Source organism: Geotrypetes seraphini, chromosome 4 (assembly GCF_902459505.1).
Source record: "Geotrypetes seraphini chromosome 4, aGeoSer1.1, whole genome shotgun sequence".
NCBI lineage: Eukaryota > Metazoa > Chordata > Amphibia > Gymnophiona > Dermophiidae > Geotrypetes > Geotrypetes seraphini.
The window spans coordinates 192230714-192256121 of NC_047087.1; the positions used below are offsets into that span (position 1 = coordinate 192230714).

At 42.7% G+C, this 25408-nt stretch overlaps 1 protein-coding gene across 22 annotated transcripts in view; it reads left to right on the forward strand.

Annotated features, from left to right (window-relative positions):
* The window catches only part of SORBS1 (sorbin and SH3 domain containing 1), a 510557-nt gene that overhangs the window by 218503 nt on the left and 266646 nt on the right, over positions 1-25408 (forward strand). For all 22 annotated transcript variants that reach the window (XM_033940055.1, XM_033940058.1, XM_033940056.1 and 19 more), the window contains one exon: positions 18702-18827. In XM_033940055.1, the coding sequence (XP_033795946.1) occupies positions 18702-18827 (126 nt within the window). The remainder of the gene's footprint in view (positions 1-18701; positions 18828-25408) is intronic.

Sequence of the window (25408 nt, forward strand, 5' to 3'; positions counted from 1 at the left end):
AGGCACCTGGGCCAATCAGAGACTTAGGCCATTCCCCGGCACATCCCAGGATGAACTGGGAAGGGGATGGCACACCATTTTGAAAAGGCAGGTCTGCCAGCTGGAGGGAGTAGGCATCACTCGGTCCGGCCTTCGTGCTACAGGTATGGGGGCTGGGAGGGGGTTGTCAGGGGACAGGAAGGGAGTGGGCATTCCTCCTGCCGGGGGTGTTGGGAGTTTATCAGGGGTGTGTGCGATGGCAGTGGGAAGGAGTGGGCATCCCTCCTGCCAGGGGTGTTGGCAGGATGTTAGGGGGGCAGCAGTGAGAGGGAGTGGGCATCCCTCCTGCTGGGGGTGTTGGGAGGTTCTTGGGGGGACCCCAGCGGTGGGAGGGAGTGGGTATCCTTCCTGCTGTTATTCATTTCGGAGTTCTCTTTTTTTTTATTTTTATTTGTCGGGGTGTTCTGAGCTGGCAAACCTTACTTTTCTGTCGGTGCCTGAGCCAATCAGAGCTCAAGCACTGACTGAAAAGTAAGGCTACGACATCTTGGACCTGCTGGAAAATTTTGCCTAGAAATGTGGTACAATGAGGTTAGGGAATCACCCAGAGTGCTCCTTTTAATATTAATGAGCACATTTTACTTCCATTTTAATATTAATGACCTCATTGTACTACATTTACATGGCAGAGTCAGAGACTACTAGGAAGCTCGGAAAAGATCACAGTGAGCTGTTCTGATAATCAGCTGGTATAATACTGCACCACCAAACCGGCTGGAGCCTATTTAGCGACCACCATTAAAGACACGGTAAGTTTTGAGAATCTTCTCCTACGTGAGAACTTGCATGCATTTCTAACAAGGAAGAAAGAAAGAAGACAAAAAGACTGTCCTGGTTGTAAAGAGATCTTGCAGTTGGTCGCATTCTGTAGCTGGTAGCTGTGGGTTATTCTTATCAGTGAGGTCAGATTAGCTGGGCAGAGTGGGTACTTGGGTTTTTCTGTCCATTGTTTACTATTTATGCAAATCTTCATTTTATATTACAGCTGCAGCCTATTTTTAAAAGAGAGAAATTACTCAGTTGTGGAAATAAAATGTTTAGTGCGCAAATGGACAGTAGAAAAACTCCATATGTTGCCTACAGCAGGGGTCCCCAACTCCCAGTCCGCAGCCTGGCCATCTGACAGTCAGGCCGCGAGAGATCCTCCATCCCTCAGCAGAACTCCGCCGACCTCTGTTCTGAAAAGCAGCAGCAGCGGCAACACTGAGCAGGCTGCTTCGCTGCCTTCCCCGCCAGGGCCTTCCCTTTGCCGCCGTGTCACTAATGACCCGGGCCGTGAGAGATCCTCCATCCCTCAGCAGAACCCCGATGACCTCAATTCTAAAAAGCAGCAGTGGCAGCGGCAGCACTGAACAGGCTGCTTCACTGCTTTCCCCGGGGTACTTCCTTCTGCCGCTGCGTCACTGAGAACATCATTAGTGTTTCGGTGGCAGAGGGAAGGCCCTGGTGGGGAATGCAGTGAAGCAGCCTGTTCAGTGCTGCTGCTGCTGTTGCTTTTCATATTGGCAGTCGGCGGGGTTCTGCTGCACATGGGGGATAGGAGGGAGAGATGGAAAGGTGATGCGCAGGGAGATCGGTTGGCAGGGTCATTGGGGTTCTTCTGCATGGGGGAATGAGAAAAAGGGAATAGAGATATAGCCTGACCAGTGGAGAGAGGGAGGGGGTTCTGAAAGTGGTAAGCCATGTAAATGCAGGGCAGGATTAATTCTTCAAGGGCCCTTAGGTACACAAGTATACTGGGTCTGCCCCGCCCCCACCCCACCCCTATTTATCTGTTTTCTTCTTTACTTCTTTATTTCCACTTATATTTCTTTTTTTAAAATTAAAAACAAAGATTAGCATACCAGTGCACAGTTTTTCTTCTATGCAATCCCCAAACATCTCTGAACAAATCCCCCTTCCTTCCCTTCCCACCTACTTACCAAGGACATTAACTCTGAACCCTTTCAATACGCATATAAAAGCGTTCAAATATATTGTAAAGCAGTAATATTATCCGAAATATGTCTATATTAATAACCAAGTTTATGTCGCCTAACTACTTCACTCTACTTTAGGGGTGTCAAACTCAATCACATAAGGGGCCGAAATCTGAAAAAAGGCCAAGTTGCGGGCCAAATTTTTAATTAAGATACTTAGAGGTCCTTTTATTAAGGTACGCTAACTGATTTTGCGCACGCTAAATGTGCACCTTAATAAAAGTACCCCTAAGTGACAAAGGCTTAGTCTTAGCAGACATATAGGGTTACAACATCTCCAACCCCACACTGGCTTTGTGGTGTAAACAAAATAAATATTGTAATCACAAAACAGAAAATAAAATTATTTTTTCTACCTTTTCTTGGGCCCAGGCTCTGGTTGTCTTTTGATAACTCGCTTGCCAGGGTCTCCTGCCCATTTCTCATTTTCTTCTTTCTCCATGCTAACCATCCATTTTCCGTCTCTGTCCTCACCTTCCATTTCCCTTCCCTCCCCTAGCATCTTTCCTTTTTTTCATGTCCATATCCGCAGCTTCGGCAATGGATCCCACCATCCCCAGATCCACCATCTGTCCTTTTCTCAACTACCCTTTTATCAAGCATCTCTCCCTCCTTCCCCACCACCCCAAGGTCCATCATCTCTCCGTTTCTCTTCCCAACTACCCTGTCCTATGCCACTTCCAGAAACTGTATTCTTCCCCCTTCCATCTTTCCCTTCACCCCCATTGGTCTGGCATCCATCTTCTTCCATTCCCTCGTCCAATGATCTAGCATCTCTCTCCTCTCCTGTTCTTCCCTTCCCTTCCCTCTCCCACACCCAGACCCCCATGGTCTGGAATTTCACTCTCTTCTCTCTCTTCCCCCCACTTCCATCACTTCCCCCCTTTCTTTCCCTCCGACCTAAATCTATCCAGTATTCTTCCCCCTTGTTTTCCCCTTTTCCTGCATACCAATTCCATCAACATTAGCCCCCTTTCTTTCCCTCCAGCCTAAATCCATCCAGTATCCTTCCCCCATTCCCTGCACACCAACACCATCAGCTTATGCCCACTTGCTTTCCCTCCACCACTCTTTCCACACAGCAATGGCAACGCCCCCCCCCAGCAACGGCAACGCGCCCTCACCCGGCATCGACAATGACAACAACACCGCCCCCACCCCCCGGCATCGATGGACGGCTATGCAGCCAACCGCTGGCATCAATGGCAACGCGGCCAGCGCAGCTCCAAGAAGATCCTGCGATGACTGCGTCTGCCGGTCCATCCCCTCTGATGTCACTTACTTCTTCCGGCAGACACAGCCATCGCGGGACTTTCTTGGAGCTGCGTTGCCGCTGATGAAGGCAGTTGGCTGCATTGCCATCCATTGATGCTAGGGGGGCCGGCATTGTTGTCTTCGTCGGGTGAGGGCCTGTTGCCATGGGGGGTCGGCGTTGTTGTCATCGGTTGGGGGCCCATTGTTGTGTAGGGAGGGAAGAAGTGGGGCCTGTTGTCTTCTGAAAAAAAAATGGCATGGTAAGTCGTCCTTCAGCGGTGCCCCCTGACTATTTCGGGCCCTAGGCACGTGCCTACTGGGCCTATTGGTTAATCCGGCCCTGTGTGGATGAGGTCAAAAGGGAGATGACTGTGAGAGAACTGAGGTAATGAGGAACTGTGGTAATGAGGAGCAGATAGCAGGAAATAGGCGGATGGGAAATGGGAGAGCTAGGGACGGAGACAAGATGGAGAATTGAGAGGTAGCTGAAAATTTAAAAAGAAGAAGGGTGAGAGAGGGCAAGATTTGAGTGGACAAAGGCAAAAAGAAAAGAAAAAATTAAGAAAACTGAAAGGGAAAAATCAATAAATTGGAGACAGGCATAAGGAAGGAATGGAACAGTAGAGAAGAGGAGAAAATATGGACAGCAGACACTAGAAAGAAAATTAGAAGATAGACAACAAAACCAAACGTCAAGAAAAATAGTGTGAATACATTTGCAAGAAGCAGAAAAGAGCCTCTTTCCCATAGCACAAGGTTCCTAGAGATGAGGTTCTAGGAAGTGAAAGAACTCTATCCAACCCAGCTGGGTTTGAAGAGCAGAGAGAAACCAGGGAAGGAGTGGGACCAACAGGAAAAAGTTTGCAACTTTTAACCCTAATCCTCAGAGGGGTTAGAGAGCTACCTATTGTTCCATGATTGGGATACCAAAAATAAAAGTTGCTTTCAGCTTTACTCTGAGAGCCTGCACCCTGCAGCACCGACTAATGTACTGTGAAGCTCCTGTGTTTCAAGAAAACCCTCACAAGGATTGAGAAGTCAGAGATTTCACATCTGAAGTTTGTGGGCTACTTTAGTAAGTTTGCTGCTGCCAGCTGGCATTGGAAACCTTTCCCATGTGGATATCGGGCCTGCTCCAGTTACCTATACTGGTTCCAGCATGGAAAGAGTTGTTCTGTAGCACTGCATACTAACTCTTATTCAGTAGACTTGTTACAAAGGTACAGAATGGGGAAAATAATTTTTGAGTAAGCCTGTGGGGAAAAATGGCTTTTTACACTATATATCACTTGTGGCTAAGGCAATGGTAATTCTCTGATAAACTGCACAATGATTTCAGACTGAGAAGTAAAGAGTTTTAATTTTTTACATTTGTTCCTTTTTGTGATATGTGGACTAACAGTGATACATCTATGTTTTCTGATGCTACTGCTCTGAACAGTTGCATGCTGTGCTGTCACAGCTAGCTGAACTTTCTTATGGGTTTTGGATTACGTCAGTATTTAGAAATGCTCTCTGTGTGACATTTCCTGCCTTTGTTGTGCCGAGTTCCTGAAGGCTTTGGCAAGCTGGGGACTGTTCTGTTTTTGGGTTACGGCGCCTCTGCATCTGTGAGATCCACCAGCAGCGTGAAACCTTCAGCTGTTAGATGGGTAGATGAAATGTTTTTCTGATATCCCACTTCCCACAGGTATCGCTTCCAAGCATCCTCACTTTTTCATTGTTACTGCTCAACCTTAAAATGGCCTGCCTTTACTATTCAGTCTCACGAGCTACTTAGCTTATGGCTCATCCACATGCACACAAATTTATTGCACAGTTTCTTCCTTCATCTTTGGAAAGGAAACATGTTCTCTCTATTTCTTCATGTTATTAGCTTCAGTGCAGTGCCTAATTATATCCTAACAGAAGCTTTCCTACATAATTCACAAGTTAATTCTCTAAACACAAAATAATTCTAACCCTGACCACACATTACCACCTGCATTCATGACCTCAAGCATTAATATACCCTTCTCATCTGACCTTTTTCATACTTGCCTCTCACTTCTTGTGTTCTTATCTCAAACTCTGTCTTTCCCATAGACCCTCCTTCTAATTTTGGCCCTCAGATACATCTTTCCTGATCCTGAACCCTCAAACTCATGTGCCTGACAAAATATGGTCAAAAAGGTAGACACCCCAACTTTAAGAAACATACCTCTCTCTTGACCCATCACTCTCAAAAAGACCCTTTTCTCTTGACCCTATGCCCTTAAACACAGCCATTCTCCTCTCACTTCACACTCTAACATACTCCTCTCTACTATTCCCTATACATCTCTTTCTCTAGACCAGTGATGGCTAACCTTTTTGAGCCCGAGTGCCCAAACTGCCGCACAAAACCAAAGAATTTCCTCAAAGTGCCAGCACATCAATTAAACCTTAACAACAAGATTTTAGTATCTAAAAACTCTTTATAAAGTTGCCTGAACTATGTAACATCATTTTTAAAGGTTGGAATCTTTGTATTGTCAGAGAATCAATTTGATTCACAATCCTTTGGTTTTCATTTCAATTTATTGGCAATTTATAATGTTTTAATGATTTCATTCATGGGCCGAATACACACATACTTTTCTCTGTCACCGCACTCTTTGACCAAAAGATTTGTAAGCCTGCAACCACGTCAAGGTAGACTCTTTCAGCAGCTCCCCTCCCTCCCCCTTACCTTTGTGGCCAAGTCAAAATGATCTATCAACAATAAAATTTTAAAACCACAAAGCACGCTGTACGCAGAGAAAATGTTAATTATCATTTATATTCCGCGGGTTTTCAAAGAGGTCAAGGCAGATGACTTTATGCAATGTCACCTCAGTAACAACTATACAAAAATAGACAAATATTCCCCCTCCCTTTTTACTAAACCGCGATAGCGGTTTTTAGCGCAGGGACCTGCGCTGAATGCCCCACGCTGCTCTTGAAGCTCATAGGCTCCCTGCGCTAAAAAACGCTATTGCGGTTTAGTAAAAGGGGGCCATAGTGCAAAATATAGACAGCATATATAAATTCTCAAAACGGAAACATTTTGATCACTAAATTGAAAATAAAATCATTTTCCTACCTTTGGTAATTTCATCAGTCTCTGGTTGCACTTTATTCTTCTGACTGTGCATCCAATATTGCTTCCCTTTTTTCAGCCTCCTGTATGCTTTCTCTCCTCCAGACCTCATTCCCTCCCCAAACTTTTTCTTTGTTTCACCCTGCCCCCTTCTTTCTTTTTCTCTCTCTCCATACCCCCTTTCATTCTGTATGTCTGTCTTTCTCCGTGCCCCATTTTTCTTTGTTTCACCCAGCCCTCTTTCTTTTTTTTTTTTTGGCTCCCTGTCCCCCCCTTTCTTTCTTTCTCCTTGCCCTCCCCTATGCCACCACCATTGGGAAAATGCTGCCACCGCCACTGGGGAATAGGCTGCCACTGCCGCTATCGGGAACAGGCCGGCGCCGAGTTCGCCCTGCTTCTCTTCCCCACGGGGCCGACCAACTCTCGCCACTCGACGTCAATTCTAACATCGGAGAGGACGTTCTGGGCCAGCCAGGCAGCGATTGGCTGGCCCAGAACGTCCTCTCCGACATCAGAATTGACGCGGGTGGCGAGAGTTGGTCGGCCCCACAGGGAAAAGCAGGGAGAACTTGGCACCGGCCTGTTCCCAATGGCGGCGGTGGCACTCAAGTGGCTAAAGAGATGCAGTTTGCCAGCCTAGGGAGAACACTGGAGGGTGGCCAGCTGTGCACCCCCTTGGGGCGTAAAACCGGGGCAGACCGCCCCCACCCCCACCTTGGTATGCCACTGTCTGTATCTCACTCCCTCCCTATGACCAAAAATTCTCCTTTCTTCTATTCCCCGTGTACACAACCATCTCTTTCCCTCCCTTCCTCTCTCCCAAGTCCTTGCCTTCTGTGTCCAAAAACACATTCCCTCCCCCACCTCAGCATCTCTTTCCCTCCCTTCCTCTCTCCCAAGTCCATGCCTTGTGTCCAAAAACACATTCCCTCCCCCACCTCAGCATCTATTTCCCTCCCTTCCTCTCTCCCAAGTCCATGCCTTGTGTCCAAAAACACATTCCCTCCCCCACCTCAGCATCTATTTCCCTCCCTTCCTCTCTCCCAGGCCATGCCTTGTGTCCAAAAACCCATTCCCTCCCCCACCTCAGCATCTCTTTCCCTCCCTTCCTCTCTCCCAAGTCCATGCCTTCTGTGTGCAAAAACCCATTCCCTCCCCCACGTCAGCATCTCTTTCCCTCCTTTCCTCTCTCCCAAGTTCATGCTTTCTGTGTCCAAAAACCCATTCCCTCCCCACCTCAGCATCTCTTTCCCTCCCTTCCTCTCTCCCAAGTCCATGCCTTCTGTGTCCAAAAACCCATTCCCTCCCCCACCTCAGCATCTCTTTCCCTCCCTTCCTCTCTCCCAAGTCCATGCCTTCTGTGTGCAAAAACCCATTCCCTCCCCCACCTCAGCATCTCTTCCCTCCCTTCCTCTCTCCCAAGTCCATGCCTTCTGTGTCCAAAAACCCATTCCCTCCCCCACCTCAGCATCTCTTTCCCTCCCTTCCTCTCTCCCAAGTCTATGCTTTCTGTGTCCAAAAACCCATTCCCTCCCCCACCTCAGCATCTCTTTCCCTCCCTTCCTCTCTCCCAAGTCCATGCCTTCTCTGTCCAAAAACCCATTCCCTCCCCCACCTCAGCATCTCTTTCCCTCCCTTCCTTTCTCCCAAGTTCATGCCTTGTGTCCAAAACGCACTCCCTCCCCCTTTTGTGTTCCCCGTTTGTCTCCCAGCCCATCTTAGCAAATTTCTCAGCAAAATGTAACTCGAGCCACGTAGGCTTGTCTTCTATTTCCTGCCTGTCCCGCCGCGCACACATAGCCGATCGGAAATCTTCCCCGACGTCAGCGCTGACGTCGGAGGGCGGGCTTTGCTTAAGCCCTCCCTCCGACGTCAGCGCTGACGTCGGGGAAGATTTCCGATCGGCTGTGTGAGCGGCAGGGCAGTCGGAGTAGAAGACGAGCCTCGCGGCTCGAGTTATATTTAACCCCACGGGTCCCCCATCGTCCCCGTTCAGCTCTCTCTCCTGTGCACCCCCTGGTAGTACTGCCCTGATGGCGGCCCTGCGCGTGCCAGCTGCAAGGCCTTCGCGTGCCATAGGTTCGCCATCGCTGCTCTAGACCCTGCACCCTCATATACAAACAGTCCTCTTTTCCAGGACTTGCTCCCACAGATACAGTCCTCTACTTTTTCACTGGTAAGTGCAAGAAATGTTAATCATTAAAAGCACACATTTTTTATCTCTAACCCCCCTCCCCCCCCCCCCCCACCACCACATACACACATACTTGATGAGCTGTGTTCTGATCTCACTTTATACTGTTGTAGCCCCTGGCCTCCTATGGTACCCTGTGGCTGGTTATGTGCATAGGAGGCAGGCCAGAAGAATAATATCAGATAAACAGAGGGTAAATAGGATAAATAGAAATTCCTCCTTTATCAGTGTATTCAGGATTCTGGGATGCTGATCCCCTAAACTATATACATAGACGTAGCCTGATGCTTAGAGAAATTCTCTCCCAGCTCCCACAAACTTTTAACCAGAGAGAGAGACAAAACTGTTTCTCCCTACTCTCTTCCCCTTCTGACTCCAAATGCCTCTCTGTGCTTTTCTCTACACTGTTTATCAGGCAAAAAAACAAACCCTGACTCTTTCAAAAGAGCCAATAGTACCTCTTTGTCTCTGGCAGTGGGAGGAGTCCACACAGTGTACATGATGGCTTCACTGTTGCCATGACATCAGAGGCCTGCCTGCTGAATCCCTGCACTTACATTCAGGGAACACATAAATCTTCCTCACACTCTTCCCCTGCCACAATTGGACGGGTCCCCATGTCCACCTGTAAGGCCAGTGCAGTAAGGACTAAGTGCTACCTAGTACAGCAGAGTCATCCTGACTAGCTAGTTGAACATATCTACTCATGCATTCAAGAACTATCAACAAACAAGTAATGACAGTCTTTGCAGAAATTTGTATAGACTGTGATTCGAAGGGGTACCAATTTATCATAAACAAGTTTTGTGACAGGCTTATGGGCCTTGTTTGACCTGCATACCACTACAGTATCATCAGCATACTGACCAGATGAGTCGTGTGAAACAGCATTCATACTTTCATTATCAGCTGCATTTTCCTCAGTTACACCAGTTAAAGGTATAGGAACATTAATGTCTGCCAATATTCCCTTGTAAAGACTGTTATCAACTGTGGACCTGTTAATCCAATGTAAAGGTTCAGATTCACTAATTGATTCAGATAAATTTGACATTGCTTCTGTTCTATTTAAAAGAGGTACATGAGATGTGTCATGTGTATGTTGTGTGAGAGAGGAGTCACTAAGATCCTCTGCACTTTTAGCATTTCTTTCAGTTACTGTCTTAGTGAGATGCTTCACAAATGGGTCACTAACTCAGTGATATCTAGGCCTTGTGATGCAGGCGATTCCATATAGTATGCATAAGGTGACCATGCGTCCCGTTTTGAACTGGACTGTCCCGTTTTCAGACCCCCCTGTCCCGTTGTCCCCACACACAGCTTCGGGATGCTAAAATGTCCCATTTTCAGGGACAGTGTCCTGAAGCTGTGCTTGGGGACAACGGGACAGGCGATCACTTCCTGTCCCTAGTTGCCACGCAAAAAAAAAAAAAGCCTCCCTCTTTCCTTTCCCCCGGTCCGCTGCTATCTTACCGCCCTGCTGCTGCTGCTAACACCGACGCGAAGTCTTCTTTTCGACGTCAATTCTGACAATTAATAGATGTCCCCTTTTGATGAAAAAAAAATAAATGGTCATGTTAAGTATGCATGATAGCTTCAATGTTGCCATGACATCAGAGGCCTGCCTGCTGAATCCTTGCACTTATATTCAGGGAACACAGGAATCCCCCTCCTCACACTGTTTTTCTGCCTTCCATTCTATACTTTGGGTAAAAATGATCCACAAAAAAGAGCTGAATCAAAAATCTCTGTAGGAGCAGTATTTTCAAAATCTTGTGGCACTTTCTGCTCCGAGTTTTGCTTGTGGAATTTACTCAGTGGAACCATAATCTTTCCAGAAACAGCAAGAAATTAAAGCCTTGGGCGAAAGAGCTCTTGTTTTGACATCATGCAGTCAAACAGATACAGCGCTGAAGTACCAGCCACCCTCACAGCTCCTCTCAAATAGATCATGATGATACCTGCCCTTTAATTAACTTTTAGAGGTAGTACCATCAGTCACTTCACTCTTTCTCAGCCAAGGTACCCAGGCTGCTGCCTGGGGAGAGGAGTGATAGAATACAATTGGCTCTGACCACAGACATATGGTAAATAGCCATCAAACTGTTTAAGTAATAATATGATGCATTAGAAGGGACACAGCAACTGGATCTTCAGAATAAAAATTGATTCTGTCTAAAATGCACTGGCCAACCACTTGAAGTCACTGGTGTCCACTTTATCAGATCTGAGCTCAGGGGCTATAGAGTACAGGTTGCAAGACTCTCTGCAGACAAGACTGTCACAAGGGGTGTGCAGTAAGAATGACTGGGCACCAAGCCAGGGAGATAGTGCAGGGATGGCACCATGCCATACTTTTGAGTCAGTGTATGAATCTGTGAGCATCTATGCTAAAAGAGAAAAAGGGGTGGCACCATGCCATGCTTTTGAGTCAGTGTATGAATCTGTGAGCATCTGTGCTGAAAGAGTAAAGGGGGTGGGGGTGGGAGAGTGCTAAAAGCAACCCTTGCCGTGGCGCCGATTTGTCCAGCTATTGCTATGCTTGCGTGTGAACCTTCAGGTCCAGTTTCGGAGAGTTACAATTTTATAAGTGCCTACTTAGTACATAAAATGCTGTCCTACATGCTAAAGTCACTTATAAAATGACCCTTAAACTGTTTATCTAGCTAGCACAAGATTGGCAGCAGCAGGCTCTTAGACTAAGCAAGTCATTGATAGAGGTTCTGCTGACTTAACAGTAACATAAGTTCTACTGATTCACCACTGCACTTGAAGTTGATCCTGGATCTTATCCTGTCTACATCCTTTTAGTATTTGCTGCTTAGAAGATCCTTAATTTGAACATTTGCCATTGCCTGAGTTAAGTTATTTTGTTTTATTTGGTCCTACACTGATTCTGCCTATGAGGGTAGTTTTATTTTAGCCCATGGTAATACGGTAATACTTGCTCATGTTAACCAGGTAAAACAAAAAGGTCTATATTAGACAACCCAAATGAAAATGGTGTCTTCAAGAAAACTAGTTAAAAAAAGGAATTCATGAGCAGACCCACTCAGGAGATTCAGGGTCAGCCTGCCCTTCCCATTGCTGTGCCCTGCCCCGCTCACCGCTCTGCTGCCGGCAAAGCTAATTGGCAGACAGAGGCAAAAAGAGTTGACTGCCTATGCCAGGGGTCTCCAAAGTCCCTCCTCGAGGGCCGAATCCAGTCAGGTTTTCGGGATTTCCCCAATGAATATGCGTTGAAAGCAGTACATGCACATAGATTTCATGCATATTCATTGGGGAAATCCCAAAAACCTGACTGGATTCGGCCCTCGAGGAGGGACTTTGGAGACCCCTGCCCTATGCTGTAGGAACAGGAAAGTCCTTCATAAGAGGTTGTCTCCTGCTGCCACAGGATTAGCAGCAGCAGGTGATGACATAGCACAGGGAGGCGGCTCATCAGTGGGAGATGATCCGCAAAAGCATGAGACTTGGCACATCTGTATCAGATACATTAAAACAATGTTTGTGTCAGAGAGAGAATGAACGTAGTGGAATTATGCCATTATGTCACAGTATGGGCTTAATTTTATAACACGACACCCATGTGAGAGAAAATTATTCTTTTAATAAATTTTTGCTGGTCAGCCATTGGTTGGTTCTTCTGGATATTAAAAATAGACCACTATTAAAGTAGTAAAGAGCAGGGCAGGATTTATTCATCGAGGGTTCCTAGGCACACAGGTCCACTGGGCCCCCTGCCCCATTGATTTACCTGTTTTATTATTTACTTCTTTATTTCCACTTGATTTCTTTTTTTCTTTTATTTTAAAATTCAAAACAAACAACAAAGATTACCAGTGTGCAGTTTTTCTTCTATGCAACCTCCAAACATCTCTGAACAAATCCCCCCTTCCTTCCTAGAGGAAGAGATCTTCAGCTGGTAGGGCTCTGGGAAGCCCACCAATTTATATTTTGCATTTGGGTAGGAGGCATGGGGCATGGCGGGAAGAAAATTTAGTGCCCACCATTTTACTGGACTAATACATTTCTCAATTAGCTTTCAGAGATTAAAACCTTTCTTCAGGTCAGTAAACTATACTGCTTACAGTATCCCTGTCCTTATTTGAGGGAAGGGAGTTTTGGAATCTGAATTAGTAAAAAATGTATTAAAATTAGTCCAATAAAAAGGATCACCTTATTTCCATTTTCTATTAATAAACGATTATCAATACAGCTGCAATAATACTTTATCCTAAAGTAAAAAAGAAATAAATAAAACAAATATAATTTTTTTTTTCCTACCTTTGTTGTCTGGTTTCTGTTTTCCTCATCTTCTAATCATTCTCTTCCTTCCATCCACTGTCTGCTCTCTGCCTCTTCCAAATGGCATCTGCTCTCTTTCTATGCCTTTTCCAGAAACTGTCTACCTCTCCCTTCCAATTCTCCCTCCTTCCCCCAATTGGTCTGGCATCCATCTAGTTCTCTCCTCTCCTCCCATGGTGTGGCATCTGTCTTCTTCCCTTCCATCTCTCCCTCCCTCCCAGCAGATTTTAGCATCCCTTTCTCTCCTCCTTTTCTTCCCTGGTCTTCCTTCTAAATTCTTTCTTACTATTTAGTCCTCAATTTCTCTCTTTCATTGTGTCTACCTACAGCTTGCCACCTCTTTCCCTCACACCTTCCAGTATCTAACTCTATCCTCTTCTCCCAATCCAGCATGTGCCCTTTTTTTTCCAGAATCTGCTCCCCTCTCTCACATCCAATGTCTGTCCCCACTCTCCCCCACACTTCCATTCAGCGTCTCTCCTCCCCTCCCACATACTTTCATTCAACATCTCTCCCCCTCCCCCATACTTCCATTCAGGGTCTCTCCCCCCTCTCCCCCACACTTCCATTCAGCGTCTGCCCCCCCCTCTTTCACTCCCCCCCACACTTCCATTCAGTGTCTGGCTCCCTAAATCTGAAGTGCCACTCAACCTATTCCTCTTATTGGACCATCCCCCTCCCTTCTCCTCACCTTCGTGGATGCTTTGTAAAACCAAAGTTCTCTCTCTCAGATGGCTCCTGACGGGGAAACTGTTCTCACAAGTTCCATGCGCATGATTCACCTTAAGCTTTTCCTCTGATGCAACTTCCGGTTTCTGCTGGATTGCGTCAGAGGAGAAGCTTTGCAGCGGCTGTGTGCGTGCAACTAGTGAGAATGGCTGCTGCATCAGGGCCCCTCAGAGAGAGAAAACTGGTTTGGAAAAGTGCCACAAAGGTGAGGTGAAGGGGAAGAGATGCCCGGACAGAGCTGCCCTGTTTGCCTTTTCCTAACACTGGTGGGGCTCCCTGATGTTTTCGGGCCATAGGCATGTGCCTACTGGGCCTACTCTTTAATCTGGCACTAGTTAAGAGCATAATTCATATTTTTTGAAATGCCTAAGCTTTTAGGAGTTTGTGAAACCACATATAGAAACATGATGGCAGATAAAGGCCAAATGGCCTATCCGCAGTAACCATTATCTCTTCCTCTCTCAGATCCCACGAGCCTATCCTATTCCTTCTTGAATTCAGACAGTCTCTGTCTCCACCAATTCTTCCAGGAGACAGTTCCAGACATCTACCATCCTTTTTGTAAAAAACGTATTTCCTTAGATTACTCTTAACTTCATCCTATACCCTCTCATTCCAGAGCTTTCTTTCAAAGGAAAGAGATTTGACTTATGCGCATTTACGCCACGTAGGTATTTAAACTACAGACCCATTGCCTCTATCCTACTCTATGTCAAAATAATAGAAGGACTAGTTGCCAAATTCCTAGAAAACCAAAACATACTCCATCCTATGCAATCCGGCTTCAGAACCAACTTCAGCACAGAAACACTCAAGCAGCCAAACTAGACAACCAAATCGCCAATCTACTGAAGGCATCCCTAGACTACAAAACTTTTAGAAAAGAAATAAAGACCATACGCTTCAAGAAATCCCTGAAAAAGAAATAACACCACAAATTTCAAACACCGCCTCTTACTAAAGCCAACTACCCTAAACAAATAGCCATACTCATTTCTTACTCTCTTTGAAAATGACCAAATCTCTTTTTGATAAGATCTTTTTGTAATACTTCCTGGATAATGGTAATGGTGGAATAGAAATCCCTAATGTAATATTCCTTTCCCTATATCCCTATCATGGCCGAGTCTATTCTTATTCATCTGACATATTGTTGTCTCTTCATTTTTTGCCATATGTCTTGTTCTTAGTGATGTACTTCTATTTAATTCCCTCCCCATTACTTTTAATACTTTTGTGAACAGCTTAGGTTTTTCATTTGCAATACATTTGTGGTATGTCAAATAAAATTAAAATTGAACTTGAACTGCAATAGAGGAGTGATCCTCTCAAATTTTGATTTATTTGATATAAGTTTTTAAAACTTGTAATATGTTGCCTTTCAGACCACAGGAACAGTGAATATACTATAAATGAATGAACAATCTGGCATAAAGTTTTAGTGGGGTACTCTTATAACCTTATACAAATAATTTATTTGTATAAAATTATATCTATATCCTGTCAGTTTACAGATTTAAGTTGCCAGCTGAATGTCCACATATAGCTTTATATGGTTAACTTTGAGGGGCCATGGAAAATCTCTCTGCCCAACCAACAAAGTTGGGGCGGTCTCCATCGAGGGATATACACTTAGCCCAGTGATTTTCCAGAAAAATACAGAACGAAAAAAGTGGAAAAAAGCTAAGTGTATAGTCCTCAATGGAGACTGCTGAGAACTTTTCAGTGGCCCCCTTATAGATCAGCTCCTAACATTACAAGCAACATTCATCTGAGAAAGGAACCAATAAAAAAGTTTTAAATCCTTAACTTCATCTTTTCTCTCTCTGGCTCCCTTTTATCAAGCCGCAGTAGAACATTTTAGCGCATGCCTCTGATGTAAATGCTCTGACGCTCATAGGAATTGAATGAACTTTGGAGCATTTACCTCTTTGGCCCACACTAAAACCCTATACTGCAGCATGATAAAAGGGGCCCTCTCTCTTTTTGTGTTAGAACATGGTATGAAAATCTAGGGTTTTTCTACTTCCAGATAAAAGAAACAACTATTTTTTCTAAGTCCCTGAAGGCACCGGAGGTATGTGAATAGGCAAAATATTAAGCAGAAATATTCTAGGAAGGAAAAGGTTTGTCTTCATTGTTGGAGTGCTCCCAAACCACAAAATTGGAAGGATTAAGTAAATCAACCTTAATCTTACTTAACAGAGGAGAATTCAAAGCATACTGTATAGTCTTATAAACATTGTCAGAGAACTTAGTTTGCTTTTTTGTACAGAATCAGACCAAATATTGAACATTTGCAATTTTAAATGTTTATTTTTTTCAAAATACTTGTTCTTCTAGGCTTTGTATCTCTTAATCTTCTTTTTTGTGTACATCCTGAGGATGATAATTAAAAGCTGTTATGTTCTTTGTTAATGTTGTGTGCAGAAATGTTTTGGGAAACTTGTGATTTTTTTTTTTTCTTTTTTTTTTTGCATATTTATATTTCAAGAAAGTCGCTATAAGCCTGGTGGGGGTCCCACGGTGATATTTGTCCCAAATGTGGATATATCAGCAGAAGGAAGATGGGGGAGGGATAGGAACAAGTTTTTTTTTTTTTTTTTTCTTTAGTACAAGGGTCTTACTTTGGTGAGGGGAGAGCAATCTTATTTTCATCTCTCAGGATTTCTTCACCCTTGGAAATGATTACATGCTGGTTCAGTGTTGCTCTAGCTGATGCAGGATCTTATTTCTGGTAATATATCTCTTCGTGTTTGAATTGACTCTTAAGTTTCTTGGAATGTGGAGGGCATTTCTCCCCCCATAAAGAGCAAAGATCCTCCATAATCTCTTCTGGCAAAAAGGCTAACATAGGGTTTTTTGCTTTTTTTTGTCGTTTTGTTTTTTTAATATGAGACCCATCTGTTCTCAGAGGAGCATGCTCAGCTAAATAAATATGGATGGGAACTATTTTAGAAGAACGTGTAATAAAACATAAGGCAAGCATTATTTTGTTTCATAGGGGTTTAGATGTGGTAATACATCAAAGCTTGTGAGACCCTAATGGTAGGCTGAGGTGGCCATATAACAAAAAAACTGTATTGTTATGTAACACATGTGCCCTGAATGTTTACGATGAGACATTTTACCAGAATTTCAAGACAGTTCTGCTCTAAAAGCAGAATTTGCCTATAATTTTAGGAAGGTATTTTAATATGGTATTGGCAAATCTGATTCTACCCTAAGAGAGAAAATGGCTGTTGTGTTCCTTCTTTTAGTCGTTAGATGCGTGAAGGACATTGCATCTGGATGCCTGGGACTGCACACACGTCATGAACTCATAGTACATAGCCTTGAATTGATACATTTTGTTGTTTAGGACCTTATTTTCCAGCTGAAATTGGTCTCTGTAGCATTTTGGACCATTCTGAGATATTTGCACATTGGCAGAATAGAGGCATGTTTTTGTTTGGAACATGTATTACACAGAACAATACTCAGTGTAACAGAATTACAACATCGAGTACAGCAACATCCTGGGTATTTTTTTATTTTTTTTTTTGCTTATTACAGCATTATGTTAGCTCCCTGGACTCTGGTGGCTTGTTGTTATGTGAATTTTTTCCAGAGACCAGGGAGAGGTGGTCTTGTTTCTGAATTATATGAGGGAGGAAAGGAAGGTAAGTAGGAGTCAGTACTGGGGTCAATTCTGTTTAATATCTTTGTGAGACGTTGCTGAAGGGTTAGAAGGAAAATTTTGCCTTTTTGTAAATAACATGAAGATAACCAATAGTGGATTCCCCGGAGGGAAAAGAGACCATGAGAAGAAATCTCAGCTCAGGAGAGGGACCTTGGGGTGATAGTATCTGAAGATCTCATGGTGATGAAACAGTGCGACAAGGCAGTGGCCATGACCAGAAGGATGCTGGGTTGCAGAAGAAAGGAGGTGTTGATGTCCTTGTATAAGTTGTTGATGAGGCCCCACCTGGAGTATTCAGTTTTGGAGACTGTATCTTGCTAAAGATGTAAAGAGACTTGAATCAGTTCTGTGAAAAGTGATGAAAATGCTATGGGATTTGTGCCTCAAGATGTAGGAGGAGAGACTTGATGATCTGAACATGTTCGCCCTGGAGGAAAAGAGAAATAAGAGTGATATGTTAACAGATGTTTAAATAGTTGAGAGGTATTAATATACAAACTTTTTCAAGAGGAGGGAAGGTGGTAGAACTAGAGGACATGAATTTAGATTTCATGGGGCCTACTCAAGAATAACGCTAGGAAGTACTTTTTCACAGATAGGGCAGTGGAAGCCTGGAATGCATGGGATAGAAGCACAGGATCCCTAAATATAAAGAAGATAGTATCGAAACATAACTTGGCATATCAACAGCGATAAGCTGATTTCAAACTGACTTCTACAGCCTGTAGGCTGGAGTTATTTTTAATGGCAACACCAGCAGTTGGGCAATGCAGAGCTCCAGCAAGCAGGAGGGAGGGAGAGGTAGAGCAAAACTTTGAGCAGGGAAGGAGACAATTAGAAATGGTGGCTTTTGGAAGAGGTAATCTATGTGATGGCTGTGAGAGGGAGAGTGGAACTATTAGCTGCTAGAAAGCAAATAGGAGGGCCAGTGTTGTCATTGTACCTTAACTACAAAGCAAAGAGCAATTTCTGTAGCATTTTTCATAGACTGGGGGCCCTGGTCTAAATGTGAAACTAAAAGGTTTTAAAATGTATCTTGTGAAGTTAGTGTTGAAATATGCAGTTTTTGTTTCTAGGAGTTTGTTTTTATGACATGGCGTCTAGGTTAAATGGGGTTGGAATGCATCATTTTTCTAAAAAGACACATAGATGAGTGGTTTTATAAAATACTACCACAAAAGCTGAAGGCGCAGACATAGCAGCCATTACTGTTAGTGCACAAAGTCTGCACATATGCACATGAACCACAGCTCTGCCCAAACCTCTCCTCTGAACACAACTACTATACAGATACGCACCTACTTGCACTGCACATACTTTTAGACAAGAACTAATTTTACAAGAGGCCTTTTATATGGGAAATATGTTTATAAAATTACCTTCTTAATTTATGCATGTATTGTTTCCCTTTTTCAGAACTGGATCCTGCGACAGTGTGCAGTGGAAAAGGAGCAGTAACTCTCCGGGTATCAACATCACCTACTTATGAAAGGACACAAAGCAGCAGCCCCCTGCCCTCCCAAGACATGGAGTTCTCACAAAGTAAGCCTACAGGGGAGCTGGGGGAGGAACATTCAGTGGGAGAGGGAAATAAAGCAGGAGAGGGGTGAGAGCTTTTGAAGGAAATGAGAAGGGGTAGATTCAATAAGAGTAGGGTTACCAGACGTCCAGGAAAACCTGGACATGTCCTCTTTTGAGAGGACTGTCTGGGTGTCTGGAGGGATTTCTAAAACCTGGTAGTTCGGGATTTGGAAGTCCTCAAGCTTGGGGGCCACATCTGGAAGTCCTCTGTGCATGCGCATTTTTTTGCTACTTCAGCTTGTCTGCGGTGTTCTTTGCTCACATGTTTAACCTTTTCCTATCGTAATAAATTTTATGTTACGCTGGTTCCAATCGTAATTATTTTAGCAAAGTTTTGTATTATTCACCGTTATCATTTACGGCTATTGTAAACATAATGTAAATAAGTCATAAGTCTGTAAATTCAAATATTTTGTGTTCCTGGCTCTTTATTAGTCCATACCAGTGGTTCCCAAACCCTGTCCTGGGGGACCCCCAGCCAGTCGGGTTTTCAAGATATCCCTAATGAATATGCATGAGAGAGATTTGCATATAATGGAAGCGACAGGTATGCAAATCTCTCTCATGGGGGGGTGTAACTTTACAACTAATGATTTTTTCATTTAACTACTGAAATAAATTTAGCCAAATAAATACCTTTAAATATCAATCCTCAAAGACTAGCCTGACCTTGATAACTAGAAAAAAAACCAACCAAACAAGAAATTCTATGCACACTTGTATAAAACATCCATGCTAGTTGACTCAAAATGGAAGGACCAGTGTGCATGGAAGATTTCTCTCCATTTTAACACAATGTGCAATGGAGCTTTGAGTCCTGATGCTCCCTTCACCTCCTTCCCTCCACCCCTACATCGCCAGCGTTGAAGCAGTATGACTGTAAAAACCAGTTTCCCATGCTTCCATACTTTCCCATGCTTTCCCTCCATGCCTTCTTCTCCAAAATGTCCTCTACACATCTTATCTCGACCAAAGATTTTATTAAAAATGTATGTATTTATTTAAAATATTTATAGCCCACAGTTCTAAGCCGGGCACAAATTATTGATAAATACGCAATAAAAACAACAAACGGGACCAAACATACAGAAAATCATCAAAAATCCACACCACTTTAAATAACTAATACTTAATATGCACAATAAACTTAAATCAATAAATATGCAGTCATTAATTGCATACAGAAATACAACAGTGTAACTGTAACAGCGTACCTGATGCTTAAGTGCAATAAGCTTGAGTAAACAATAATGTTTTTAGCTTCTTATGGAAATGTAACAGACCTAGTGAAGAACACAACTCCAGTGGAAGTTCATTTCCACTTTCTTGCCCCCTCAGTATAAAGCATTGGGTGACCTGTCAAATGGATGGTATTAGTTTGAATAATATTTCTCAATACTTGCTGTATTGGTTTATAGATGTTTACATGAGGTTTCGTGATGTTTATTTTTGGTACCATTTAAGTTTCACTTTTAGAATATCATTATGTCTCTCCATGTGTGTTTATGCATGTATGTCTTGATTACTTTATTCAGTGAATAGCAATTTACCATTTTTGTTTGCCTGTTCATGTTTATGAATTATACAATGACTTCTACTATAAGAAGTGTACCAATTTTAATTGTTTACCTATGGGCGTTATGTCTCTGAATTATGTGATGACTTTTATTATAAGATGTTTTTGGAGTTATATGTGGATTTTATTTCATTATATGTTGATTATGGAGTTACATTTTGATTTTAATTGTTTGCCTTTGCCATGAATTATATTTCCCTTTTGTTACATATGATGATTATTATATACAGTATTGCCTTTGTGTGTCATGTCTATGAATTATATTTTCCCTTTGTTACATATGATGATTTTGGTCTTATGTATTTGTGTATAGACTCCTGAAGCAGGCCGATTTGGATGAAACATGTACATGTCAAGTCATTGAGGTTTTTTGGATGAATAAAGGACTTCTTAAGAAAGACTGAGTTCACCAGTCTTCATTGGATATCTCCACTTCTTGTTTTATGTCACTGAATAACCTTTTCCATGACTTTCCCATGTGTACCTTTCAGAGGTGGGGAAAGAGGCCTGGAGGAACTTTGAGGAATAAAGGCATCAAAAGCTGATTTAACATTCTTGATGCCTTATAGTTAAAAGTTTCAAAATTAATGTTCTTGACTGCTGTTGTTCCCCCCCCCCCCCCACACACACACACTCTAGCCATATACAAAGGCTCTCTAATAGAAAAACTGTATAACTTTGAACATCGACATTAATGGAAACAGCATTTGGATTGATATCTTTGAAGACAATTTACCTGAAAATGCTACTGTCCACTTCTTATTTTAGGTTCAACATGTCTTTTTATCAACAATGCCAAGGGGTGGTTAAGGGGACAAGAGCCGCCCCTAGGATTACGAACCTATTTATGTCAAAATTTGAAGAAGACAAATTCCTCTTTTAAGGTAGAAATATCTGCTTTCATGTTATTTATATCTTACTTGGTATCCATGAGTAACTCCCGAATCAATTGGGCTCCTCCAAAATGGTGGCCGTAGCCGCATCCTCAGGTTTGGCTGCACCGTTTTTCAACAGGGACGAGGGCTCAGCGCTCTTTCTCTTGCTTGGTTTACCCAAAGCCATTTCCACCACAGTTTGAAGTGTAATTGCGCAGCCTATATGACTATCACCTAGCTTTCTTATGCAGGCAAGGGTCCCAATGGCTTAGGGAACCTAGTCTCATACATACCCCTGCCTGGTTGAAATTGGAGCACAAGCTTTTCGAGAAGAACTATTTGAAATACATCTCTTTTATCTCTGCTGATAACACCATTAGAAATAATCTTATATCAGCTTCTACCAAAACAGCTCTACGTGAAGTTGACGCTCTTGCTCCCTTGCAATGGAACTTACCACCAGTTCTTCTTTATGGCGTAATCCTCACATAAAGATTCAAGGTCAGTACATTGAGTGGAAATCCTGGCTTAAACGTGGAATATGGGCAATTAATCACTTGATGCTCGACTGTACCTTCTTGGATTATTATGTACTGTCTACTGCATAAGGCCTGGAACCCACTCAACACTATAATTGGCTGCAATTGCGCCATTGCATCTCAACTCACCTAAAGCAGACCACGCTCTCAAATGAATTACCCTCCATACTGCGATGGTCCACTGTGCTTAATTCTCAACCTGGTCAAGCTTCAGGATGCTACAAAATATTGCACCAAAAGAAATTTATACCACCGATTGCATTATATGATATATGGGCTCATGATACCGACACGGAATTTGCCTCATTGATATTGAAAGAAAACTGGCTGTCCTCCTTTAAGGTCCTGAAATTTTCGGCCATCATGCAAACAGTCCTCTTTCTTTACCATACGGCATACTGGATGCCACACAAACTTTCCAAATTAGATTCATCAGTTTTAAATAGATGCTGGTCTTGTCTTCAGAGCATTGGCACATTTGATCACATGATTTACCATTGTCCCCAATTACAACTGTTTTGGAAGGATATTTGGTCCACAATATGTAAGATACTGCCCATCATGGAAGAGTTGTCTTACCCGATACTCATATATGGAGCATGTGCTTTTACGTCACCCTTAGACAAATATGATTCTAAACTACTTAAATGTTTACTGCTCATAGCACTCAAAAATATATTATCATGCTGGAAAGACTTTTCTTCCCTTAACTGTATTATGTGGTGGAATACTATTAGTCTTTATTCTAAATATAAGAAAGTTGCTGCTGAGAAAACTAATTCCTTACCATCTTTTAAAAGGATGTAGTCCCGTGTTTTGACCTACTGCAAGAATTGATATATGTGATATTATTAATGTATCTTCTTTACTTTCCCATTTCATTAGGAATTTGTGATGATGCACATTTCATAGTTTATTATAAGACCATAAGAGACGCCGCTGCTGGGTCAGACCAGTGGTCCATCATGCCCAGCAGTCCGCTCACGCGGTGGCCCTTTTGGTCGAAGACCAGTGCCCTAACTAAGACTGACCCTACCAGCATACGTCCTTGTTCAGTAGAAACTTGTCTAACTTTGTCTTGAATCCCTGGAGGGTGTTTTCCCCTATGACAGCCTCCGGGAGAGCATTCCACTTTTCCACTACTCTCTGGTGCCAGTCTGTAAGATGTGAATGTACGTACTTTTCAATGATTGTTAATTGCAAGCCACTGTTCATTGTTCACTGTTCATGTACTTTTTGTGTTTATTCGAAATTCAATAAAAAGATTGAACTTAAAAAAAAAAAAAAAAAAATTTGTAAAAGGCAATCTCTATCCAAATGAGCGCTTCAAGCATATTTAGTGCTGGATGCACTTTATCGATGATATCTTTTTTGTTTGGATTTCCACTCAGGAGCATCCGTAATCTTGATTAATTCTCTAACTCCTTGCCTATGTTTCACTGTAACTAGTAGTCAACGTTGCATTACATTTCTTGACACTACAGTGTTTTTAGAGAGGGGCAGAATACAAACCAGGGTTCATCATAAACCCACTGCAAGAAATTTTTGTTTTTTTCCAGTTGTCATCCTAGACGTTTAAAATCTGCTATACCTATTGGCCACTTTTTACTGGCCAGAAGAATATGTACTACTGATGCAGATTTAAAAGAGAGGCTAAATTGTTACAAGATAAATTGTTGTCGGTTATACATAAAGCCTACTTAAGAGCTTGGCATGCAAACAGGGATCTCTTGTTAACTAAAAGGACTAAAGAACTTTCTTCGAATCACATCTGTGTCCTCTCACACTCTCCCCAATTGTTTGCAGTTGCTGAAAGCATCCGCACCCATTGGCATGTACTCCAACTTCATAAAGTATTTCAGGATAATCCTTGCATTGCTTTTTCTCGGAGTAAGAACCTTTTTGAACATCTGGTATCCTCTGACTTCAGGCCCAAACATCATCATCAATTGAGAAGGGGGTATCATTCCCCCTGTGGCTGATGTTCTCACTGTGACACCTCATGTGTTGGTACTCATTGGGTCCACCCCACCACAGGGAGGTCCTATAAACTGAATGCTGAAACTTCCTGTGGGTCTACTTTTGAGGTATATGTTATCTCCTGCCCTTGCGGTTTAATTTATGTGGGTTGTACATCTTGAGCCATTAAAACCAGACTGACAGAACATTAGAGTTGTCTGAAGACTGAGAAACATACGGCTCCCATGGTTTCTTACAACATACAATATCATCATAAATTTGCTGATCTCAAGTGGTGTGTCTTGGAACAAATACCTTTCTTCTTTGATGGAGGCAAAATGCCCCGCTTGCTGATGAGAGAAAACTTTTGGATTTTCCATTTGAAATCCCATTTTCCGGTGGGACTGAATGAAAACGTGGACAAATGTTTTATTGGCTGATTTGGATTAGAACTAGTGGCTTCCCTGGTTTGTTTCTCTGTTTTTTTTTTCTCCCTCTGTGAATTTTGACCTTTTGATTTTTTATTATTATTACTTTTATTTCTATTTTTTGATCTACGAGCTGTTTCATATTTTATAGTTCTTCTCTCATTAATTCTTATATTTTCTCACTAATTTTCTACATTTTTTAAAATCTTTCACACGTTTTTTTATCCCCCCCCTAAATTCATATGCATTTTGGGCTCCTTTTTCAAAACTGCGCTAGTGGTTTTAACGCACGCACCGGATTAGCATGCACTATAGCGCGCGCTAGCCGGAAATCTACCGCCTGCTCCAAAGGAGGCGGTAGTGGCTAGTGCGTGCGACAATTTAGCATGCGCTATTCCGCGTGTTAAGGCCCTAGCATGGCTTTGTAAAAGAAGCCCTTTGTCTCTTAACTTTGTTTTTTGTCTTGACATGCAGTGTGTTGTTAGTGTGGGATCTCTAGGGCATCTTCAAATTCTTCAGTTGCCATTGTTTTTTTAACCTCTGTCGCAGGTCTAATTTTTTGACCAGAGCAAGAGTCTGATGCGGGAGTTTATCATTATTTTTCCTCTCGCCATCTCTAAACGATCTTTTTGGTGGGATTCATTTTCAGTGTCCCAGCTCCCGAGGAAGTTTTCGAAACGGAGCTCTGTCGTGCCGTGACAGGAACCCTCTGTGCTTCAGAAAAGTCTTTTTTTTACCAATATTATTTGGACATTATTGTTTATTGTAAAAATTTGATAATTATTTGATTTTTGAATTGTTTTTCACTAAGGGATGGGTTTTTGAACAGCCTTTTTCCCTTCTTTCCCCTTTCAACACTGATTTTGAGTGTTTGCTTCACCGGTTGTTTGAATGCATTTTTGCACAGGACTAGATGATGTACGGGTTATTTAGTTTATTAACCTGGTGCTGGTCACCTATAAGTTTCCTGCTCGGGGCTTTAAAAGTATTTATTATCTAACTTTTTGGCCTGTACTGATTTGTCCTTTTATTAACTTATGGATTAAGTACCATATCTGTTTTGAAAGGGGACTTGAAGTTTTTGCCAAATTTTTGCTTTGTTTGTATTTATTAGGTTTGGCATATTTTGTTTTTGGGTTTTTAAAAAAAAAATTTTTAATTAATG